Below are 19575 nucleotides of genomic sequence, written 5' to 3' on the forward strand. Positions count from 1 at the left end.
CAACGGAGCATTCTCCCATCACAGCTCTGAATGCTCCTTCATTTTGGGCTCAAATCAAATTCTGCCATGTAACTTTTTCTGCTGTTTAGAAAGACTTAGAAGTTGCAGCAATATTTATTTTTTATATATAGTCTAATAAGTAGAGGCATTTATCACTGTTTATGTTCTTCACTTGAATCTTTGTATTTTTTATTTTTTTTTTTAATTTGGGCTGCTCTATTTCATGCTCTCTTCTAAAAGAACTGTCTCATGCAACGTTCATGCAGTGAGTGAAAATCAGAAACCTGCCCTTCTCTCTGTCCTGATTTTAAAGGTCAGATGAAAAAGGCTGAAAATTTATTGGCCTCATTTTGCTCTGACGTGAAAATTCTGGAGTGAATAAAACACTTCCTTTGCTTGCACTTGTTTACCACTGCTGAGAGAAAAGAAGAGCAAAGCAAAAGCTTAGCCTCCATGGGAGGGGAGCTGTGGTGCTCCTGCAGTGAACACTGTGTCACTGAGATGAAAACGTCACACATCTGCTTTAGGTTTTGGCAAGGACCTCATCATCTCTGCTCTCCCAGCTTTCAGTTTGCTGAACTGGGTGCTGCAGCACAGCTGGGAGGTGATGTGATTTGTCCTTCAGTGACACAGGTGCTGTCAGTTCTGTAAATCACAGGAGCAGGTGATCTTTGGCATATTAGCAACCTGGGAACTTGCAGAGATTTTTTGTTTCCTGCCCTGCCGTGGAAGAGAAGTTTGGATACTAACACCACAGCCTTGACCTTTAAAAGAATGTGTCTTACACAAGGGACTACTTCTTCTTAATTCATACCAAAGTCAAGTCAGTTAACCAGGCGATACCTGACCACTTCAGCAAGGCATCTTAAACTAGCAACACACGGTTAAATTTCAGCAGTAACTATTTTCTTAATACTGCTTTTTCTGAGCAGAGTTCTCCCCAGACTTTCTCTGAGTTTTACGTATTATCACCTGCAATACAGAACTGTTTCTATGGCATGCACATTAAAAAAACACACCATAGATTGCACAGGAAACAAAATAAATCTATTCAGAAGACAGAAGCAAGGACTAATCTCAGAAATTATAGCTAGAAGCATGACAGAGGGGAAAACTGTTTTTCAAAATGACCTCAAAGCCTTCTGAGTTAGGTCCAGGCCAAGATTTACACAAAGTTTAATGAGGTTTTCCATCTCACCTTTGCAATAGAAGATTTAGATGAAAATGATGAAAAACCGTGACATGGCATTGTCAATAGGAACCACTCATCCATAAGGCAAAATAACTATGCAACCAGGTAAGTAAAGCAAGAAAATCATCTGCATTGTCAGGATTCATATGGATGTTTGAAATTCTCCCTTGCACAGAAGATCTTCCTTGGCAGGCCTGGTGCAGGAGGACGGTGTATTTGCAAAGCTGACAATGGCAGCGTAGTAGGACATTTACCAAATACTTATCAGATAACTTCAAATGGGCAGAAAAGTTCTCTATAACTTCCTTATGCTTTGTAATAGTCCTGCATTGGACCAACTGGCAGGAAGTGAGAGGAATAGTATGTAAGCATGAGTAAAATTAGCTATACTGGGTGGGAGGTTTTGGTAACAGCCACAGTGTAAATCAAAGAAAAAACATTAAGGTAAGGGAATCATTTAATCTATTCATTTAAAGACTTGGCACTGAAAAAATAGACCTCCGATTCTTCTCCATGCTGACTGTGAAATTCTGTGATGGGAGATAAGTTTGTTATTGACTGTGGGGACTGGGAACTGAGCACTACCAGAAGCACCAGCCCCATGAGGGGCTGGGGCTGCCCCACATGCTTTGAGATCCTAGGGACCCCACACCACTTTTATCAAGGTTACTCCCTGACGTGTCAAACAGCACTTCTACACAGCCAGCTGAGAAAATCTGAAGGTTACAGTATGCCCTCCTGCCCCTACTTTGTTCTTCGGCTGCCAAATTTTGTCTCTACTATATCAGGATTGGCCTGTCTTTGCTCTAAGGAAGACCGACTAGAAGATCTTCTTGCAGCACTGGAGCAAGAGCTCCATCTTCTGAAGAAGCAGAAAACAGCCCAATGCACACCACATCCCTGAGCAGTTAGTGCTGCGAAGTCACCCACAGCATAAAATGATCAATCCACAAAGGGAATGGCATTGCTAAATACAAAGGTGCTGCCACAGAATCAGTTTTCAGAGTGCAAGGTGCATGACGGCTGTAAGGACACGTCACTGAAAAGCTCTAGGAATAGCTCTAGGAAACGGAGAGAAAACATCCTACATCATCCTACAATGTTGCCTGAAGTGCATGTAAAATTAGAACCATGCCTAGAGACTGCATACACAATCAGCACCAGAGTGTAAGATCGAAGTTAATCTGAACAGGGAAAATCGAATGCCTCAGCACTGCCACCAGACCCTGGCGACACAGCTTCAAAGCATCTGGGCAGCAGTGTGAGACTTACAGCAGCAGCTTTCTGGGGTTTTGTCTTGTGGAATTCTTCTCACTTTGCACTCAGTGACTCTGTAAACTAGCTTGGAGCTGCAAGTCTCTAGGAACTGGGGGATGTGACCCCTGGCAAAACAAACCAAAGTTCAAAGTCTACTGGCATCCCATGTTCAGGGTGCTTTTAGGGTTGGAGAAACCTCACGCATAGGTTGTGGTTTGGGACCAGTGGGAAGCAACAGACAGCCTTCCTCTCACCTGTGTGGGGCAGCTGTTAGACCACTACAAACTGTCCCAGATGTAAAATCAGAAAGAAGTCTGTGAAATTTGACTGCCCTAAAGAAAATGAGATAAAAAATAACTTCCTGCATAGCAAGGATTTTTCTGAAAAATACTGGAAAGCCATCAGTGTTTTGTGATAAGGGCTGACTAGAATTTTAAGCCTTTCAGAAGGCCTTGTTCATATTCATCAAAATAGGAAATTTTTACCAAAAAAAATAAGTATTTAACAATAAATCTACTCAAAACATATTTCACATGGTCATACCTGGTGGTTTCTTTTTTTTTTTTTTTTTTTTTTTTTTTTTTAACGGACTGAATCTGTGTGGGTTTTCTCTGTATTTTCTGAGCCACAACCACCAGCCCCCTACTTCCAGCATGATGATGAATAAGCATGGAGCGGTGATACTGAATACATGGCAAGGGTGACAGGCTGCTCTTAAGGCATTTTCTGCTATGCTTCTATTTCTATGTGTACATTTATGACTAGAAAAAGAGAAACACAGATTAAAGACTTTTTTAAGACTAAAGCCTTTTGCTAAAACCTGGTAACCTGTTATAAACTTTATTCTAACAATGGATTAACAAGCAGGCCTGCAGCAGTCAGCAGTGAGTGCAAGAGTGAGGCTTGGCCTGGTGCAGAACCGAAGCATTGCAATTCACGTGCTTAGGATCAGGCCACGGCGTCTTTTGCAGCACAAGGTGTTTTTTACTAGGTACATCCTATTCACATGGGGTTTCAGCTACAGCAACAAGAAAGCAGAAACAGTCACAGGAATCCTTGATCAGACTCCATTTCTTCTCCTAGATCTTCTACCCAGTGCTCTTGCAATGAAACCTACATTTTAAGTGCTCCTTTTTAATTTACTAGTGCCCAAAGTTCTTAAGGTGCTAACAAAAACAAAAGTAAAAAAAAAAAAAAAAAAGAGCAGGAGCTTAATTTACTACTTTTTGCAGGCTTTATGGAGTAGCTGCTTTTTTTTTTTTAACCTGCAGAGGCATATACAGCCAGATTTAATACATCAAGTATAATACAAATGGCTTAAGAGACCTGAATCGAGTTTTCAGCTATTTTTGCTATGCGTATTATATGATACCTGCGACTTTGGCATTCCGAAATCTACAGTCACCGACTACTATCTGCAGACTGTGGACGGGAATCCAGCCTTCTTTTCTTCTGTTTAGGTTTTTCACCAGCCTTTGAACAACAATGGTATAAGTAAAAGAAACAAACCACGCCACGAACATTTTTGTTTCAGCACTGGGCATGCTTTTCACCACTGTCAGTGCAACCAACAATTTGTTCAAACCAGGGGAGCACTGTAACAGAAGCTGTGCATGCATTTAAGTATTCCTCCCCACTAAATTTAGGCACCTAATTAAAAAAACCACCTTGGGAACATGGTTGCCTTGGGCCCCTCTCTAGTTAATTGAGGGGAACAGTCTCTCCAGAGCATGAGTTACCCTACCTGGAACCTGCATCATTCCCCAGAGACACCCATTTCCCTCCACTGGCTGCCAATGAAGCTGAGAACAATTACTTTCCTACTCATGTAGTGAAATCTGTGCTAAGAAAAAAGCTTGGTACCAGAAATCTTTGCCTGGCACTGGCCAAAACTGCCATGAGAGGTGGTGAGCATTCACCAAAACTGAGATGCTTTATATCTTCTATTTGCTAACAACAAACTGAATTTCCCATGAAGTGTAAGGTTCTGTAGTTATTGGCCAGGAATCCTCCATGGGGCAGTTGTATCTGTGCATTTACAGGCTAGGCCCTGCACAAATCTGATTCAAGTAACTGCTGATATTGCCCTTCCATCTCCAGAAAAAAACAATGGTGTGCTGCACTCTTGCACTCAGGCCTCAGGGAGAATGTGCAGGGCTGGCTGAAGAGAGCTAGTCAGAAATCAGCCTGAAAAAGAACAACAGGCAGGAATCTCAGCCAAATTGCTGGAAAAATCAGAAGAGGGCATGCTGCCCTCTGAGACAGTGAAACTAATGGTTCAACAGGCAAGACACGGCTATGGTAATTTCCCAGGCAATGCTCCCAGCTATAAGGAGAGAACCAGCTGTGAGTTGCTATCCTGCAAGCCACAGCTTTAAATACAACTGAAAAATAGTCTGCAGCCATTAACCAGTTAGCACTGGTTCAATACAGCCGTTTGAGGGAAGAAATTGTCTTGTAATTACTCAATATTGCTATTAATAAACCCAGATGAACAAAGCCAACAGCTGAGCTGGGGAAGGCAGTCAGTGGACGGAGTTCTCACTCAAATCATCATTCTGAGCTAGAAGAATATGACTGGGGTTGTTAAGAAGTTAATACAACAAGGCTCACCCAGACACCCATGGCAAGGGAAGTCTAGACATGTTTTCCAAGGCTAAACCAGTGAGTATGGCCTCTAGCCTTGGCAAGGGAATGAATTCTCTAGCTTTCTGGAATAGACTGAAACCTAATCAGAAGCTGCAAGGAGTCCACAATCAGGCAGGCGAGGCTGCATGGCACTGCCTTCCAGGCTTGTAGAGATAAGGCAAAGTAATCCTAAAATACCTACCACTGTCCCTCACCATCTTCATGCAAAAGCTGGATTTCATCCCCATTTTTCACCAGCAGGTCCTCTGATCCTCTCTTCTTGCAGTCTGCAAGAGCTTTATATCTTCCTGGAGACTGTAGTAAAAAGAAAAAATTATCTTACTGAGCTACATTTGATATCATGCAGCTATTATTTCTGACTGCCGCAGAGAACACGATAGAGCACTAACAGCTACCTTAATTAAAATTATTTCAAGAAACTGTGGCTGAGACTTCTCCTCATTCTCCAAATTGAGATATGGAAAAACTGAGACATGGAGAAGATACACCCATTATCCAGTGAAGCTTAGCAAAGCAAGACAACCAAAATCAGCAGCACCTCCAGCTTTGGTGCTACTGCACTTCTGTACTAACCAGCTGGTTCCCTTCCTCCTCCTCGGTGTCTGAGCAATTGGACAGGTACTGGTTACCGGACCACTCCTCTAGCCCCTCACAGATTTCCAGGGACTGTGACATTCCTGGCCAGCCTGCAAGATAGCATGCAGCTCAGGTTGGGGTACCCCAGAGCCTGCAAAGCACCCCAAAGGAAGGGAGATGCCATACTTCTGTGGGGCTTGCTCTGGGGAGACAGGAGCACACTGTCCAGTGGCACCGGGCTGGTGCGCTCCGAGTCATTCTCTTCTGAGCTTATGGAGGCTCTCTGCTGCTTTCTGAAAGATTAAAAAAATAAATAAAAAGTAGAATACATCGATCTGAGTTTTAATTTGTAAATTAAATCAAACTCCATGAGGCTTTGTAGAACAGGGTTATAAATAATAAGGGTACTTTCTAACATATGCTTTTATAAATGTAAAGGATCTTAGTGACCAGTTTTGACTTTTTAGGGTAGGTAAAAACAAGCTGCAGCTCAGGTCACACTGCCCAACAAGTGCTCCATGGTGCTGCCCACCTGGGGCTGTTTCTGGGACTCACCCGTCACTCAGCTGGGAGGAGAGGTGGAGCTGGTCCGTGCATGAGCCAGGTTGCTGCTTCTCCACTGCAGGGAGGTCAGACACCAGTTTAACATCTTTTTTTTTTTTTTTTTTATTAGCAGCCATCACACTTGAAGCATTATTTTAAAAGCAAGACCTTTTGCAGAACTCTAGTGATTATTGTTTAGAGAGAACCAGACCTAAACACTATTGTGAAGCACAGACTGACTTATGATTAAGATGGTATGTTAGCACAAATCCAATAGCAAGCATGCCACTGAAGTCTATGGGACTATAATATGCTTAAAACAAGGCATCTGCTATGTATCTTGTTGAATTAAGCCTATGAGAACAAATGTGAAATAACCTCCCATGGTAACGACAAAAAGATGTACTTCTGTAACTCATTTCTACATGAGTACCTGGCCTTTACAGCTCTAACTTATGTTATTTCCCTGTAATATAAGACCTCACTCCAGTATTCTGCTACTAGGCTTCTTCTGAAAATCAATTCTCTAGTGAGAATTAGTGGATTTGAAGATTAGTAATGTGAAAATGGGAAAAGTCTGCTGCAGAGTGAATGCCACAGAGAAATTGGTCAAATGTACCTTTTATAAGCTCCTGCTGCTTGAACAAAATTTTTCTTATTTCATTTAACCACGCCATCTTCAGATCTACTGTTTGAGCCTGGAAAAGAAGAAAATTGTCTGAATTTTGAATTATGAATCACCATTATATCGTATGAATAGAATTTCACTTTTCAATGCTGCAACTATCTGAAATCTTCTTTCATCCAAAGCCACCATTAAATTTAAAACACTCTCAATCTTTAAAAATTGATGACCCCCACTACATCCAGGCAACACAGTGAAAATGGTGGAGACATCACTACAACACAAGAAGTGCAGGCAAAAGCACATTTGAGCTTGTATCTTGTCTCTTCTTAAAAACATCCAAAGGGTCAGACCTGCCTTTTGAATATCTGCATACTCTGCTACATACATCTGCTTTATGAATTTAAGTTGGCTACTGTGTTGTAACATGGAGGAAAAAAAGCTGGGCAGACAACTAATTCAAAAAAATGTCAACCACTAATATTTTCATAACAGGTTTCCTGTGAACACCTCATTAGGCAAACATTTCACCTTCATAAATTTCTATTCAAAATGCTACAAAAGGGGAAAAAATAAACAGAAAGAAATTAGGCCAATCAGGCTCCTATTTTGTAGATGAGTTGAAATACTACTGGAAATAGCACCACAGAGGCCATGCTTTCGCTCTGGGAGTAGTTCTGACATCTAATTGTAGTGGAACATGTGGTTGTATTCATTAAAGAATGAGGCCCATTTCCCAGCTCAATTCATGTAAGCTGTTAAGCACAGTAAAATGTTTTTTGTTTTTTTTCAACTACTGGCCTATTTGAGATTTCATCTGGAATAAAAGGCTCTATTTCCAAGGAGCAATTCTGTCTCCACTTTAAGATAACTTTTGCAGTCCTGGCCTGGACACTGAGGGGCAGCCACTTGGACAGCTCTGTAAACACAGGCATGGTGAAAAAGGAAGAAGAAATACAAGCTAAATGTCTGATAATCTTACATCACATAAAGATCAAAGAGAGATGTTTCTGTAACACTATTACAAGGATGCACAAATATTGAGATTCTTGAAACTACAAACCTGCACAACGTATACTTCTTCTCGTCCACTATACCAGATTTCAAATTTTCGATGATCTCCTTTCACATTCTCAGTTATTCCAACTGCATTCATCTGCAAAGAAAAAAGACCAAAAAAAATTACACATGCTACAAACCTTTTCCTCTTACTTATGAATCCAGACATCTTGCAACATGTTAAACAAATCTATTTTCATCCAATTTAACACATTTAATCAACTTTAATTTCAGTAGCAACTCAAAGTCATTATCTGACTTATTCCCCCCCCTCCTGATGTTCCATCAGCTTGCTGTATTTGCAAAAGCTTTCTTATATCATCCAATAAACCTGAGGGGACTTTTCATTCAGGAATCCATGGAACTGAAAAGGCATGTCATACCTCTTTCAGCATAAAATTTCTCAGATGAGGTATATGAAGCTTTATAAACACATGGTGCATTATTTTTCCACATACTTTATTTGTGCTGCATTATTCTTTATTTACTTGCTGAATTCGGTATTTCATTCTTTCATTGATCTTTAAAAAACATATGTGAAGTCTTTAGCTCCTTCAGGAATTTCAGTTCAATGTCTTTTATCTCTGACCTTTCAATGTAGTTGACACATTATTCCCAGGTTTTCTAAAGAAGGATTAATTTTTGGATATGCAGACTGAGCTGCCATAAATCTGGCATTGAGGAAGCAGGCAGATTTCAAGCTAGATGTGGCTGAATGCTGCTGTATGTAGGTACCCATTATCACAGCCCATTTTTGATTATTTGAATGGAAGTGCCAAAGGCACAAACAATTCAAGACCTGCACAATGTGACCCAACTGAAACAGTAGCTCAAACTATGATTAGAGACCAAGAAATTCTTCGGTAACAGGAGACCTCTGACCCATCTGCTAAGTATGCCATGCATTTACTGCCCCATTGGCTTTGTAAGCTGAAAAATACCTTAATTCCCAATATTACATAAACCTGCTTCTTGTTTAAAGCATAGCTTGCTAGCAACTTATCACTGATTAACAGATGGTCTAGAAAAAGCTAAGTATCCCACTCAAATGTTTTAAAACAAATCTAATAATAATGGTATCATATATCACAAATTATTCACCCAGACTATATTAGGTAAATCCAGTATAAATATAAATAAAGCCTTAGAAAGAACATCTGTTAAACACTGCTGTTCCTGTTTGTTAATGTGCAGACTCAGAGCTTTTTGTCTGAAAGGCTGGAACATTTACAGATGGGTTCACCTAGGCAAACTCTTTGTTACTACTTACTTTTTCAAATGCTAGTACCCATTTTTAGTGACTATGAACAGCCTCGGGAAAAAGGAAGCAAGTTGCTAATTAGCTTTCCTCATTTCTTCACTGGTATAAATAACAGAGCTCTTCTGAACTTGTGAGAAAGCTTTTGCTTCCAGATTTATAAAGGAAGGGCACTGAATAGCAATCAGTATTTCCTTGTCCCTCTTTGCCTTGCAGCTCTCTCTCTCATCCCAGTCCTGCACATTCAGGTTTCACAGAAGTCTAGAGATCTGCACTGATGCTCAGGACTGAGATTGATTGCAAGAGTGTGACTAAAGCCAGAGCCTGTTCACACATTTACAGTTTTCCACATATCCATTTCTATCTTAAAATGAATACATTAAAACCTGCAGAATAGTCTTGTTATGAGGGTATGAAATTTTTGAAAAATTTTGGCCCCTGCGGTATAGTGCTGTAATGCTGCAGAAAGCCAGATCAGGCTCTGTTCTGACTTTAAGAAAATGCAACACTAAGATGTTGAAAGGGCAGCCTAGAGAGCACCTTATCCAGATGCTGCAATTTTCAGTTCTGTGCAGCTCTTTTGGCTTGGTGATTCATACGGTGCCTGCTCTAAAATTGCCCAGGCATCAAGATATGAGAAATTTCAGATTATCTACCTCAAGGATGTGAAGGAAAGTGCCAGGAATAGATATATTTAAGGTCTGTTCATTCATATTGGTGTATTTTAGAGTTCTTTTTCCTCCCCCTGAGCAGGATTTACTGTCCCTTCGGCTGTGGTTCACTGCAATGCAGATTGAGGTGGGTTAGAGCTTAAAGCTCTGGGATGGCATTCATCTGCATCAGCTTCCACTGTGACAAAAGGCAGACCGATCTACTTCACACTGTAGCGAGTTATGAACCTGCATGTTCTAAGTTAGGGAATCTCAGCTGAAGAGATATTTGCTTCTGGCTATTTTATATAGCATGTAAATGCTATCCTGGGGGGTTTTGTTTATTTGCATGCTTGTTTTGGGGAAGTTTTGTTTTTTTGTTTTGTTGTTGGTTTTTTTTGTGTGTGTTTTTTTGTTTTGTTGTTTGTTTGTTTGTTTTTACAGATGGCCAGTTACACAACTTCTGTGAAACAGCTTTATTTCATGCTGAATCTCTGCAAAACATTCTTGCAATTAAAAATAATTCCCTGATACTATTACCAATCAAACAAATATCAAGTTTCAGAAACATGACTTTGCCCTCAGGTCAGCAAATGCATGTGTCGGGAGACATACATGTAACCCTGCAGCATCCATGTATTCTCTAACCCCAACTTCTCAGCTTGGCAACCCAAACAGCTGAAAAATGAGCTAGATAAACACTGGCCAAATCGCCTGGACTCACTTGGAATCACTTGGCAAAACAAGTACTACAGGGAAAGCAAGCTCCCCAGAAAGAAAGTGATGCTGTTTGGGAAAAACATTTAAGTACCTAAACATATGGCCTGGGACTTGTTTTTAATACACAATTTGTGATGGGCACTGGAGCTGAACTTTAACACCTTTGAAGGTATTTGACTACTCCTAGCATCCCTCCCCCCAGACTCCATGGAGGTCAGGGGACCCGCAGCATCTCAGCCTGAAGGCTCAGCCTCTGAATGCCCACTTTTCCACTCTCTCGTACACCTACATTGTTCCTTTATTTATCAAGAAAAATAAGGCAGAGTACTGAGACAAAATGCTCATGTTAGAAGGGCTCATCACACACAATATGCCAAAAGGTCTCTTTCAGAGGAGCAGTTTGTGATTTTTATTGATAATAGTTGGCATTTATACACTTGGGACAGTTGTTTATGTTGCTCATATTTTGCCAGAGACTATTCTCTTTGTCTAATAATTGTACTTTAGCTGCAGCTAGGACTTGCTGAAGGAGAAGGGTGTGGGAGAGGAAGATGAGTGATCCCCATCCTCCTGGCTGGGGGACAGGGCTCAGCAGCAGCCAGGATCCTGCTGGCTATGCAACAGGAGGATGCCAGCCCAAGGGGCCTCCTTGGAGACTGGGGGCATGACGTGCCCCCTTACTGTCCCAGGCGGCTAGGGACAATGTCAGGACCCCCTGTCAGGCCCCTCAGTTTCCTGACCTCACTCCCAGACCTGGAAAGTGGAGTAGGGGAGGGAGAAAGGCATGTTCCCATCCCTGGGACTCGCCCACAGCACTGCTGCCCTGGCAGATGCCATCACATATCCCACTCAGCCCATGTGCTCCCCAGCTGCTGCTTCAGCTACAGAAGTCCTCACAGCTTATTAAAACCACCAGCCTTTCAAAGTCACTTCCATCTGGGGCAATATAGTCCTTTACAGAAGAAACCAAACACCGTGTTAGAGAAAAAATACTTTCTGGGTTCATAAAATTATCAGCTTACAACACACATGGCCATGGTCCCAACGAGAAAGTCCTTACTTTCAAAAAATGCTTAAAACTGTAAGATGAAGTTTTATCATATCCATCTCCATGATCCTCTCGCTTCTTGCAGAAGACCAAAGCTTTCTCGTACAGGAAGAGATGCCTCTGCATTGGCTTGAACCTGGCAAGATCCTTCATTTTTGTTGGACCTTTTCGATGTCCCGTCCAAACACTGAAAGATCCTTGCATTAATACTTTCCCTAGTTCACTCAAGTCGCCCTGGTGAAAATATGGAGAGAAAAAAAAGAAATCAATAAGAGGATTGTCCAAGCAATGAAGGGCAATAAGGCCAGCCCTGTTCCAAGGCACACCACTCTAAGAATAGGTCTTCCTGGAAGGATCAGATGATCTTTCGGGAGCAGTGGCGTGGTGCCAGGGGGGAAGAAGAGGTCTCAGACACAGGCCTACAGCTAGTCTTTGCAAAGAAATACAAGTCAATAATTGAAAGAAATAGGAAACTAAGAAAATTTGGCAGCTCCTACAAAAGTCCAGGTCAAGGGCTCTGGACAAACTAATTTTGTGGGAGGGGACAGATGAGAGTTGGGCCTAAACAGAGGTCTTGGAGAATGGGAAGAAAAGGGCTCTTCGAGGAGGACAGGACTGGGACCGGCAGCTCAGCCATACCCTCGTCCTTCCTTGAAGCTCTAGGGAAGACAATCACCTCAATGGGTAAGGATCAACATCAGCCTCAGGGAGTATTTAATTAAATGTTGAATGAGAAATGCTATGAAGACACCCTGGCTAAATCATAAGGTAAGCCATTAGAGAACTAAGGTGGATGATGGAAAAATGCTCTCAGGAACCACAAGGTGGCAAGTGTGGGCACCATGCAACTCCATGTGTTGTTTGGATGCAAATAGTTTCCAAAATCCTGAAATCAAATGGAAGACTGTCACCTGTAAGAGCTTCCTGATGCTATTCACTTTGTAACTGTTCTAAAGTAGTTTTTAGCTCATACATTCTGGGACACTATCCATTTCCAGTACATCATCCAGCATTGTACAAGGTTTCTTATTACCCAAATCTACTCACATCATATCCTGTTATTGAAATCTGATGCATAGAGTCATTGACTGACTTTAGCAAATCCAACATTGCAACCAGAGCTTCTTGAAGTTCCTGAACTCCATCACAGCTCGTGCTGTACTTTAGCAACTCCTGAAAATAGAAATGCAAGAGCACATGTTTGCACTTGAACAAAGCACACGTTTTTCCATCTCGCATGAAGTTTCCAATGCCCAAGAGCAACCTGCACTCCCTGAGTTTCTTTTTTCACATGTCACCAGAAAGACTCATTCTAAGCAACAGTCAGTATGAGGTGTGGAACATATCTGTGAGGGAGGTGAAGCTTGACAAGGATGAATGCATTAAAGATTATGGGAGTTGCAACGACCCAAGCAGAAGACACATTGGTATAGTGTATTTCATTCATCATGCTCTTACAATCACCTCTGGTTCATTTTTCTTACAAATGCTTCTGTCATTCTGCATCTCTGAACAGATTCAGTCCTTCTCCCCATAAAAATGACTTGTTAAAAGCACACATTCCTTTTTCAGGTATGCGATTTTCATCCTCACTGAATGTCACAATGGAGGGCCAAGTTATGCAATATTTAATCTAAGGCTTGGTGCTGATTTACAGATAACCTTTAATTGAAAAATAAAATGGAAAACAGATCTATCTCCCAACGTCTTTTCACAAACAACTTATGAAATACCTTCAGAAGCAACTGGTATTTTGTCAGGCGCTGCACTGGCTTGAGCAAATAGGAATCCAGCCCGAGTTTGTGCTCTAATTTTCTTTGGCACTCCTGGAACAAAGGACTCAGATTAAGTAAGTCAGGTGCTAACTATAAGTACTTATTCCAACAGCATGAGTGATATAGATTGAGGACTTCACAGGTTTCATGTCAAAATTTCCTAAAGAAATTTCACAAAAACATGTAAAATAATATAATGAATGGTTGTGCTTTAAATTGTTTGTGTACAAGAAACTCCAACTGCTATTTTTGTCAGGCTTCCATGCAATGGTAAACAGAATATGCTGCAAAAACAGTGCAATGCTGAGGACAGTGTTTAGGACAAGTGTCCCAGGATGATGCCTGCCTTGATAGGAACCAATAGCTCACCTGGAAGAAGGTGCTTTCAGAGCACTGCCTCCACAGGGACTCTGACCGGGGCTTGTTCTGACAGTATTTCTCATACATCTGAAAATCCTCTCGCTGTAAGGAAAACCAAAATGCAAGTTAGAGACATGCATGCAAATCTGCCAGGCAGCTAAAGAGGGTGAACACCCAAACTGCAACTTTGCTTTTATCTCTGCTGCCAACTGTAACATCTGAAAGTCACAGAGTTTGGGTAAAAGAACCACTGCTGGGAACCAGAAGTCTCCTCACAGCAAACCACGGTGTAGCCGTGACTGCTGCTTTCCCCCATCTGCTGCTGTCCACACAGTTGCATTCCCTGCCTTGCTGTTGGTATTACATATCAAAAGCACCTCACTCAGCTGACACAACTGAGATGTTGCAGAGTGCAAAGCACAGCAGAAACATTGGCCTTAAAGTCTGCCTTATATGTGAAAATGAGTCACCAACCCTGTCTAGGAAACAAAATCCCACTCTCTCGGGTGCTCCCAGGCAGCTTTCCAAACTGTGCAGGAAAATTCTGCAAGAGACAGGGGAAGAGACAAAATGCAGCTGTGAGCAAGGTACTACTTGGGTATTTAAGCATTATAAGAAATCAGTGTGGCAAAGAGGGGGAACAGAGCCAGCATCATACTTGTTGTGGAAGTCATATATCTCAGGCATGTTTCCAAAAAGGACATCCTTCCTGTTCCTCAAGATGGGAGGCAAGAGAATGACCATGGCAGGGTTGTCCATCTCTGCTCTGTAGCCCTGCAGGAGGCAAAAAAGGTTCATCACTACATTTTTAAGGCCTTGTGAGCAGACTTTCAATAAAATATACTTTGTTTCAAGTTTCAACATCCCTTTTATTTCTGTTTTTGTTTGTTTGTTTGTTTTGTTTGTTTGTCTCTCTAAATGCCTGTCTTTTAGCACATCACGCCTCAGTCCATGGGCATTTGTGGGCTGTGGACGAGCTGGGGAAGGGCTCCCATAGGGTGGGAAAACACCGCAGAGATGCTCTCTGTTCACAAAAGGCAAACTATTGCCACTTGCTGCTCACTACAGCCTGACTGCAGGAGAGAGGTCCTGAAGGAATACTTGTCTGGGTTAAATGCTTCTGCTGTTATGACCATGGGACACAAGTGACATCGTGTTTGTACAGAATGTGCAGTTACAGACACTCTCACGAGATCTGGTTTACAAGGTGATTTGTTACAAAGCAGAGATGGCTTGAGATCCTATACCAAAATCAATGAGTTTTTGCTTTAGCACAAGACACACTGAACACCAGGATCTCACTGTTCTTTGATTCTTGCTGCCTCAAGGATTCCTGTCCTCTCGCTCCACCTGCCTCTTGAAATCACAGCCTCCCAAAAAATGAGCCTCTGCTACGTACCAGGGAAGAGCTGTAAGGGACATTATTACACTACTGACTGCTGGGCGGAACTAGGAAACAACACAAAGCTCCCTGCAGGAAAATCACATTACTACACCAATGCAAAAACAGGTACCAGATGTGGTAAATATCCAACATGAAGAACAGGGGGGAGGCAGAGCCAGAGCTCAGGACCGTCTCTGCAAAGAAAACATCAAAAAGCTATCGGCTCCAGCTCAGGCAGATAATGCTAGTCACCAAGTGCTGCACAGAAGCGAGGTCAATTTCACACAAGTAGCGTATGTTTGCAAAAATTTATTTAGTATGTACAGCGTATCTTCTTTGACTTTTCTAATTAATCTCTTATCCTAATTATGGTTGGAATCAGTACTCCCTCTACTAAGCAGGCATTCTGCAGTTGATTAAGAGTGCAGTAGAAGATAAATATCTGGAAAAGCAGTCAGTCATTTATATTTAACCACTGCAATGAGGCTTCACTCTTTAAAGGAAATGCTATTTTCAGAAAAGTTAAGTCTACCTGTAATTTTTTTTTCTATCTGGACTTGATAAACACAGCAATAAATCTGCATACCTGCCAACTGCTTTATCACATCAAGTGTGGTTTAACAAAATAAAAAACAATCAGTGCAGGGCAATTATGTACAATTACCTGCAGTTGAACAGATTTACATGTTGTTTGCTCTTGAGTCAGAGGAATGTAAGGGAGAAGAGGTAATTAACAGAGATTTGTTTTGGTCATCAGCAAGTGTCATTGTGGAATAAAGTACAAGTGTCTAAAATGGCAGTACAAGAAATTATAATCTGGTTTCTAAACTAAGAAATGTGCTTTATACATTCACAAATCTCACAGCATTGAGAAAAAAACCTTTCAAAGATAAAATACAACTTTCTTTCTTTTGTCTCCAAAAGGTAAAAGAAATCAGGGAGCAGTTAAAAATACCAGCTTTTTGTACATTTTTACAAGCACTGATAAAACTAATTACCAGTGCATTTGTGTACAAACAGAAGGCTTCTTCCTTATTCTAGATGAAAAGTTCATCCTGACACCAACTGTTCCTGCAGATGCCTCCAACTCAGAAATAAATGGGAGAAAACTTGAAAATTCATGACTGGCTGGGGATCTGACAGTTTGGTAGAAACCTGTCCCATCACATTTTTGCTTAGTATGACAGAGTGGCAGGTGCCCTTTTGTACAAATCACCAGGGAACAGTAGTGAGCAATTTGAAGAAGTCACTCACCGTCAGAACAGTGAATAGCTCCTCTACATAAACTCTCTCCGTTTCTATAAGCTCATTTATGACATGGCTATAGCAAAGAAAAAAATAGAAGTATATTATTTCTATGCCTGTAAAAAAAAAGCACAAGCAATCTGCAGTTAAACAAGCCCAAAACATACTGTGATCTCATTAACAACCAATGTGGGGACGGCAGAATAGGCTAAAGGGCAAGAGGTGACATCCAGGACCAGATGGATGGTGCATGAGCTGGCCACAAATAGCCATCATTTTGAGTGATTTAAACAGGGTGAAAGCTTACCCTTTTAGTATATCTAAGTTGTCATCACTGTCTGAAATAAACGATTGTAAAGAATTCCTTTTTTCCTGATAGTCATGCATTACTTCAATCTGGAAAAGAAATGGGATAAAAGAAATGGGATGCACTAGAAAAAGCTGCAGAGAAGTCGCTGCAGGGGCAGGATGAGCCCAGCCCTTGATGTATAGGAACTTTGGGGGGGGAAAGGATGAAATACACTGCCTTTTAAGAAATCCTTTGTGCCACAGAACTTTAAAAGGGCATAGCCTATACTGGGTAGCCAAATATTCCTAGAAATTACTCTGCTACATAAAATCTGGACATACTGGCAACATTCATTCATGCAGAGACCAGGGAACAGGTTCCACAGGGGAAATATTTCTAGATGCGGAGTTTTCCAGACAGACATCACTGTTATGCAAATGCAGGCAATAGCACACAGGAGATCAATATCTGCGACTTGGAAAAACAATCCAAGAAGATCTAAGATGCTGGACAAATCAAATTAAACCCCAGGGATATGAAAGTGTAAATATTATTTAAAAACAAACAAAAAAAGAATATTAAGAAAAAAAAAAAAAGCTTCAAATCCAAAGTGTGAGCTCAATTTTTAGAAGGATTTCAACTGGGATCTTAATCTATGAAACTCGTTCAGATTTCACTAATAATTTTTACCTTGCGAGAACTTGGAGTTTTTCTTGATGTTTTCTTCCCAGGGAGAGACAGGTCAAATGAAAATTTCAAACTGGAATTAAAATCCACACCTTGGGTAGAGAAAATAAGAATCCCATAAGGTACCTTTATAGCGATGGAGATGATTCACAGAGAAACTAGTAAGTCACAAAGGAAAATGGGATACATTTTAGGAACAAATGATTAGTTAGCTAGTACTACAAGCAAAGTGACAAGGCAAAGGGTATCTCAAACAATGATACTGAATACCAAATAACACAGGTCGTGTGGATAGACATAAAGGCCATAAAGTAAAATCTAATCAGAAGAAACAAACTGTACATTTTTACCAAAAGGGAACACTGTAATCAACATCTAACGAAGTCTGTGAAGCTTTTGTGAGTGATAATGATAAAATCAAATCAACTACCAGAATACCACCTAGTGGGATACTGTATTAAAGTCCTTTTATTAACAGAGGATGAGATGCTCAGCTGATATAAACTGTTTGAACAATGCTGATGCAGAAGAGCCATGTTTGCAAAGCAATGAGCAAAAGATGCAGTGAATGAAATAAACACAGTGTAATGCAAACTGAAGTGGGCAGCAGGCACCCAAGCTTCAGCTTGTGCTGGTTAAATACAAACCATTACGTATCATCACACCAACAGGGCTTTAGACCCCCACTTGTGAGCATGCTGAATGCAGAAGGAGCGGACCGCTGGAGAGCAGGTCGGAGATGTGTGTGGGATGTGTCCCACCACAGACCCAAAGACCCAAAAGAAGCCCGGATTTGCCAGGGGTCCTACTGGGAGACACCCACTGGGAGCACGGATAAACAGGGCAGATGAGAGACCCATCAGCTGCAGCTCTGTTTTGCTGGCTGGGGAGCTCCTCCTGCAACAGAGGGACTTTACTACAGCGCTCAGGCTCTGCTGCAGCCTGCCATACTGCTGCCACACACCTCACTATGTTTTATGGCTCAAGGTGGGGTGGGTTTATTTCTTTTTTTTCTCCCCCCCAGAAAAAATAGGTTTCAAACTTAGAACCACACGTAGCAGCTAGGGCTTCAAATCCATGGCAAACATGAAAGAGGAAGTGTCTGTCCTCAGACAAAAAAAAAAAAAAAAAGAATAAAAAGAAAGGAAAAGAGGACGGCTGTAACACGCTCAGACGTGGTTTGGTTTCAATCCATGCCATAAAACTCATAAAACTCACACATCTCAAAGCACTCCCGGTGGAGCCCAGCATGCATCTTTGACACTGCACATCACACCAGCAGGACTGCAGCCTTTTGATGTTCTGTGTCAAACGGAGGCCTTATTAAAAAGCCCTCTTGGCATGATTTATGCAGAGAAGGGCCTTTTGTCTTTCCCCTCTTGCTGGCTATGCTCATTTCAACATATTTCATCACTTCTTTCAGGAATATGATTAATGGAGGATACCTGTGCTTTGCAGGTGATTGAGTGTCTGTGCTAAAAAAGCAAGCGTTGCATAAAGGTGTATTAAATAAGATCAGCCAAGTAATGATGGCCTCACAGCATCCCATGGAGGTGGCCATCCATTTACCCCTAATATTTAAATCACAGATTTCTCCTTAATACTTTCTTGTGTTTAGAAAGCTGAAAAAGTTCTGTTAAGGCAACATTTTAGTTTAAAGACTTGGAACTTTTTTCCTGTTTGAAAGGGGTTCAGAGGGTAGGGAATGTGGTACTGGCTGGGGAAAAAGAAAATCTGGGATTGATTTGCTGCACTGGCCTGTGCTCCATCCCACTCCATCTACTTTCGTTTCTACCCCTCCACCAGCATGGTTATTTTCCTTAGTAGCTCCCTGAATTGGAACCACTTTTACTGTTTTCATAGCACCTACCACAATCCACCATAACTGATATTTATTAATTAATCATAAACATATTTGTATTGCAGCAAATCACCAGTGTTTAACAGTTTTATGCCATCAGATCACCTAAGCTAATGTCCCCTAATAACTTAGCATATCCCTGATTTAAAATATGTGAACATTACTTTAAAATACTTCTGAATTCTGATACGTACAGGGCTGTTAAGGATGGAAATTTTAATGTTATCAATTAAAGCTAATATTGTGCCACATCCCATTAACAAAATCAAGGCAGAACATCCAGTGACATCAGTTCAATCAGAATTGGTACCTTTATGGGTATTAATTATTCCATAATTGGGATTTAAGGAAGACATTCTCAAAGAATCAAAGGGAGTTAAGCATCCAGCTTCTCATT

General features: G+C 41.2%; 1 protein-coding gene across 2 annotated transcripts in view; it reads right to left on the reverse strand.

Moving 5' to 3' along the window:
- MCF2 (MCF.2 cell line derived transforming sequence) overlaps positions 1 to 19575 on the reverse strand; it is a 57931-nt gene that overhangs the window by 2925 nt on the left and 35431 nt on the right. For both annotated transcript variants that reach the window (XM_084294017.1, XM_084294016.1), the window contains 16 exons: positions 17321 to 17409; positions 16649 to 16737; positions 16351 to 16417; positions 14371 to 14486; positions 14187 to 14256; positions 13722 to 13814; positions 13311 to 13403; positions 12625 to 12750; positions 11590 to 11811; positions 7906 to 7998; positions 6837 to 6915; positions 6230 to 6293; positions 5861 to 5967; positions 5672 to 5784; positions 5280 to 5392; positions 3822 to 3922 (listed from right to left, as the gene is read on the reverse strand). In XM_084294017.1, the coding sequence (XP_084150143.1) occupies positions 3822 to 3922; positions 5280 to 5392; positions 5672 to 5784; positions 5861 to 5967; positions 6230 to 6293; positions 6837 to 6915; positions 7906 to 7998; positions 11590 to 11811; positions 12625 to 12750; positions 13311 to 13403; positions 13722 to 13814; positions 14187 to 14256; positions 14371 to 14486; positions 16351 to 16417; positions 16649 to 16737; positions 17321 to 17409 (1635 nt within the window). The remainder of the gene's footprint in view (positions 1 to 3821; positions 3923 to 5279; positions 5393 to 5671; positions 5785 to 5860; positions 5968 to 6229; positions 6294 to 6836; positions 6916 to 7905; positions 7999 to 11589; positions 11812 to 12624; positions 12751 to 13310; positions 13404 to 13721; positions 13815 to 14186; positions 14257 to 14370; positions 14487 to 16350; positions 16418 to 16648; positions 16738 to 17320; positions 17410 to 19575) is intronic.

This window comes from Netta rufina (assembly GCF_964035555.1).
Source record: "Netta rufina genome assembly, chromosome: 12".
NCBI lineage: Eukaryota > Metazoa > Chordata > Aves > Anseriformes > Anatidae > Netta > Netta rufina.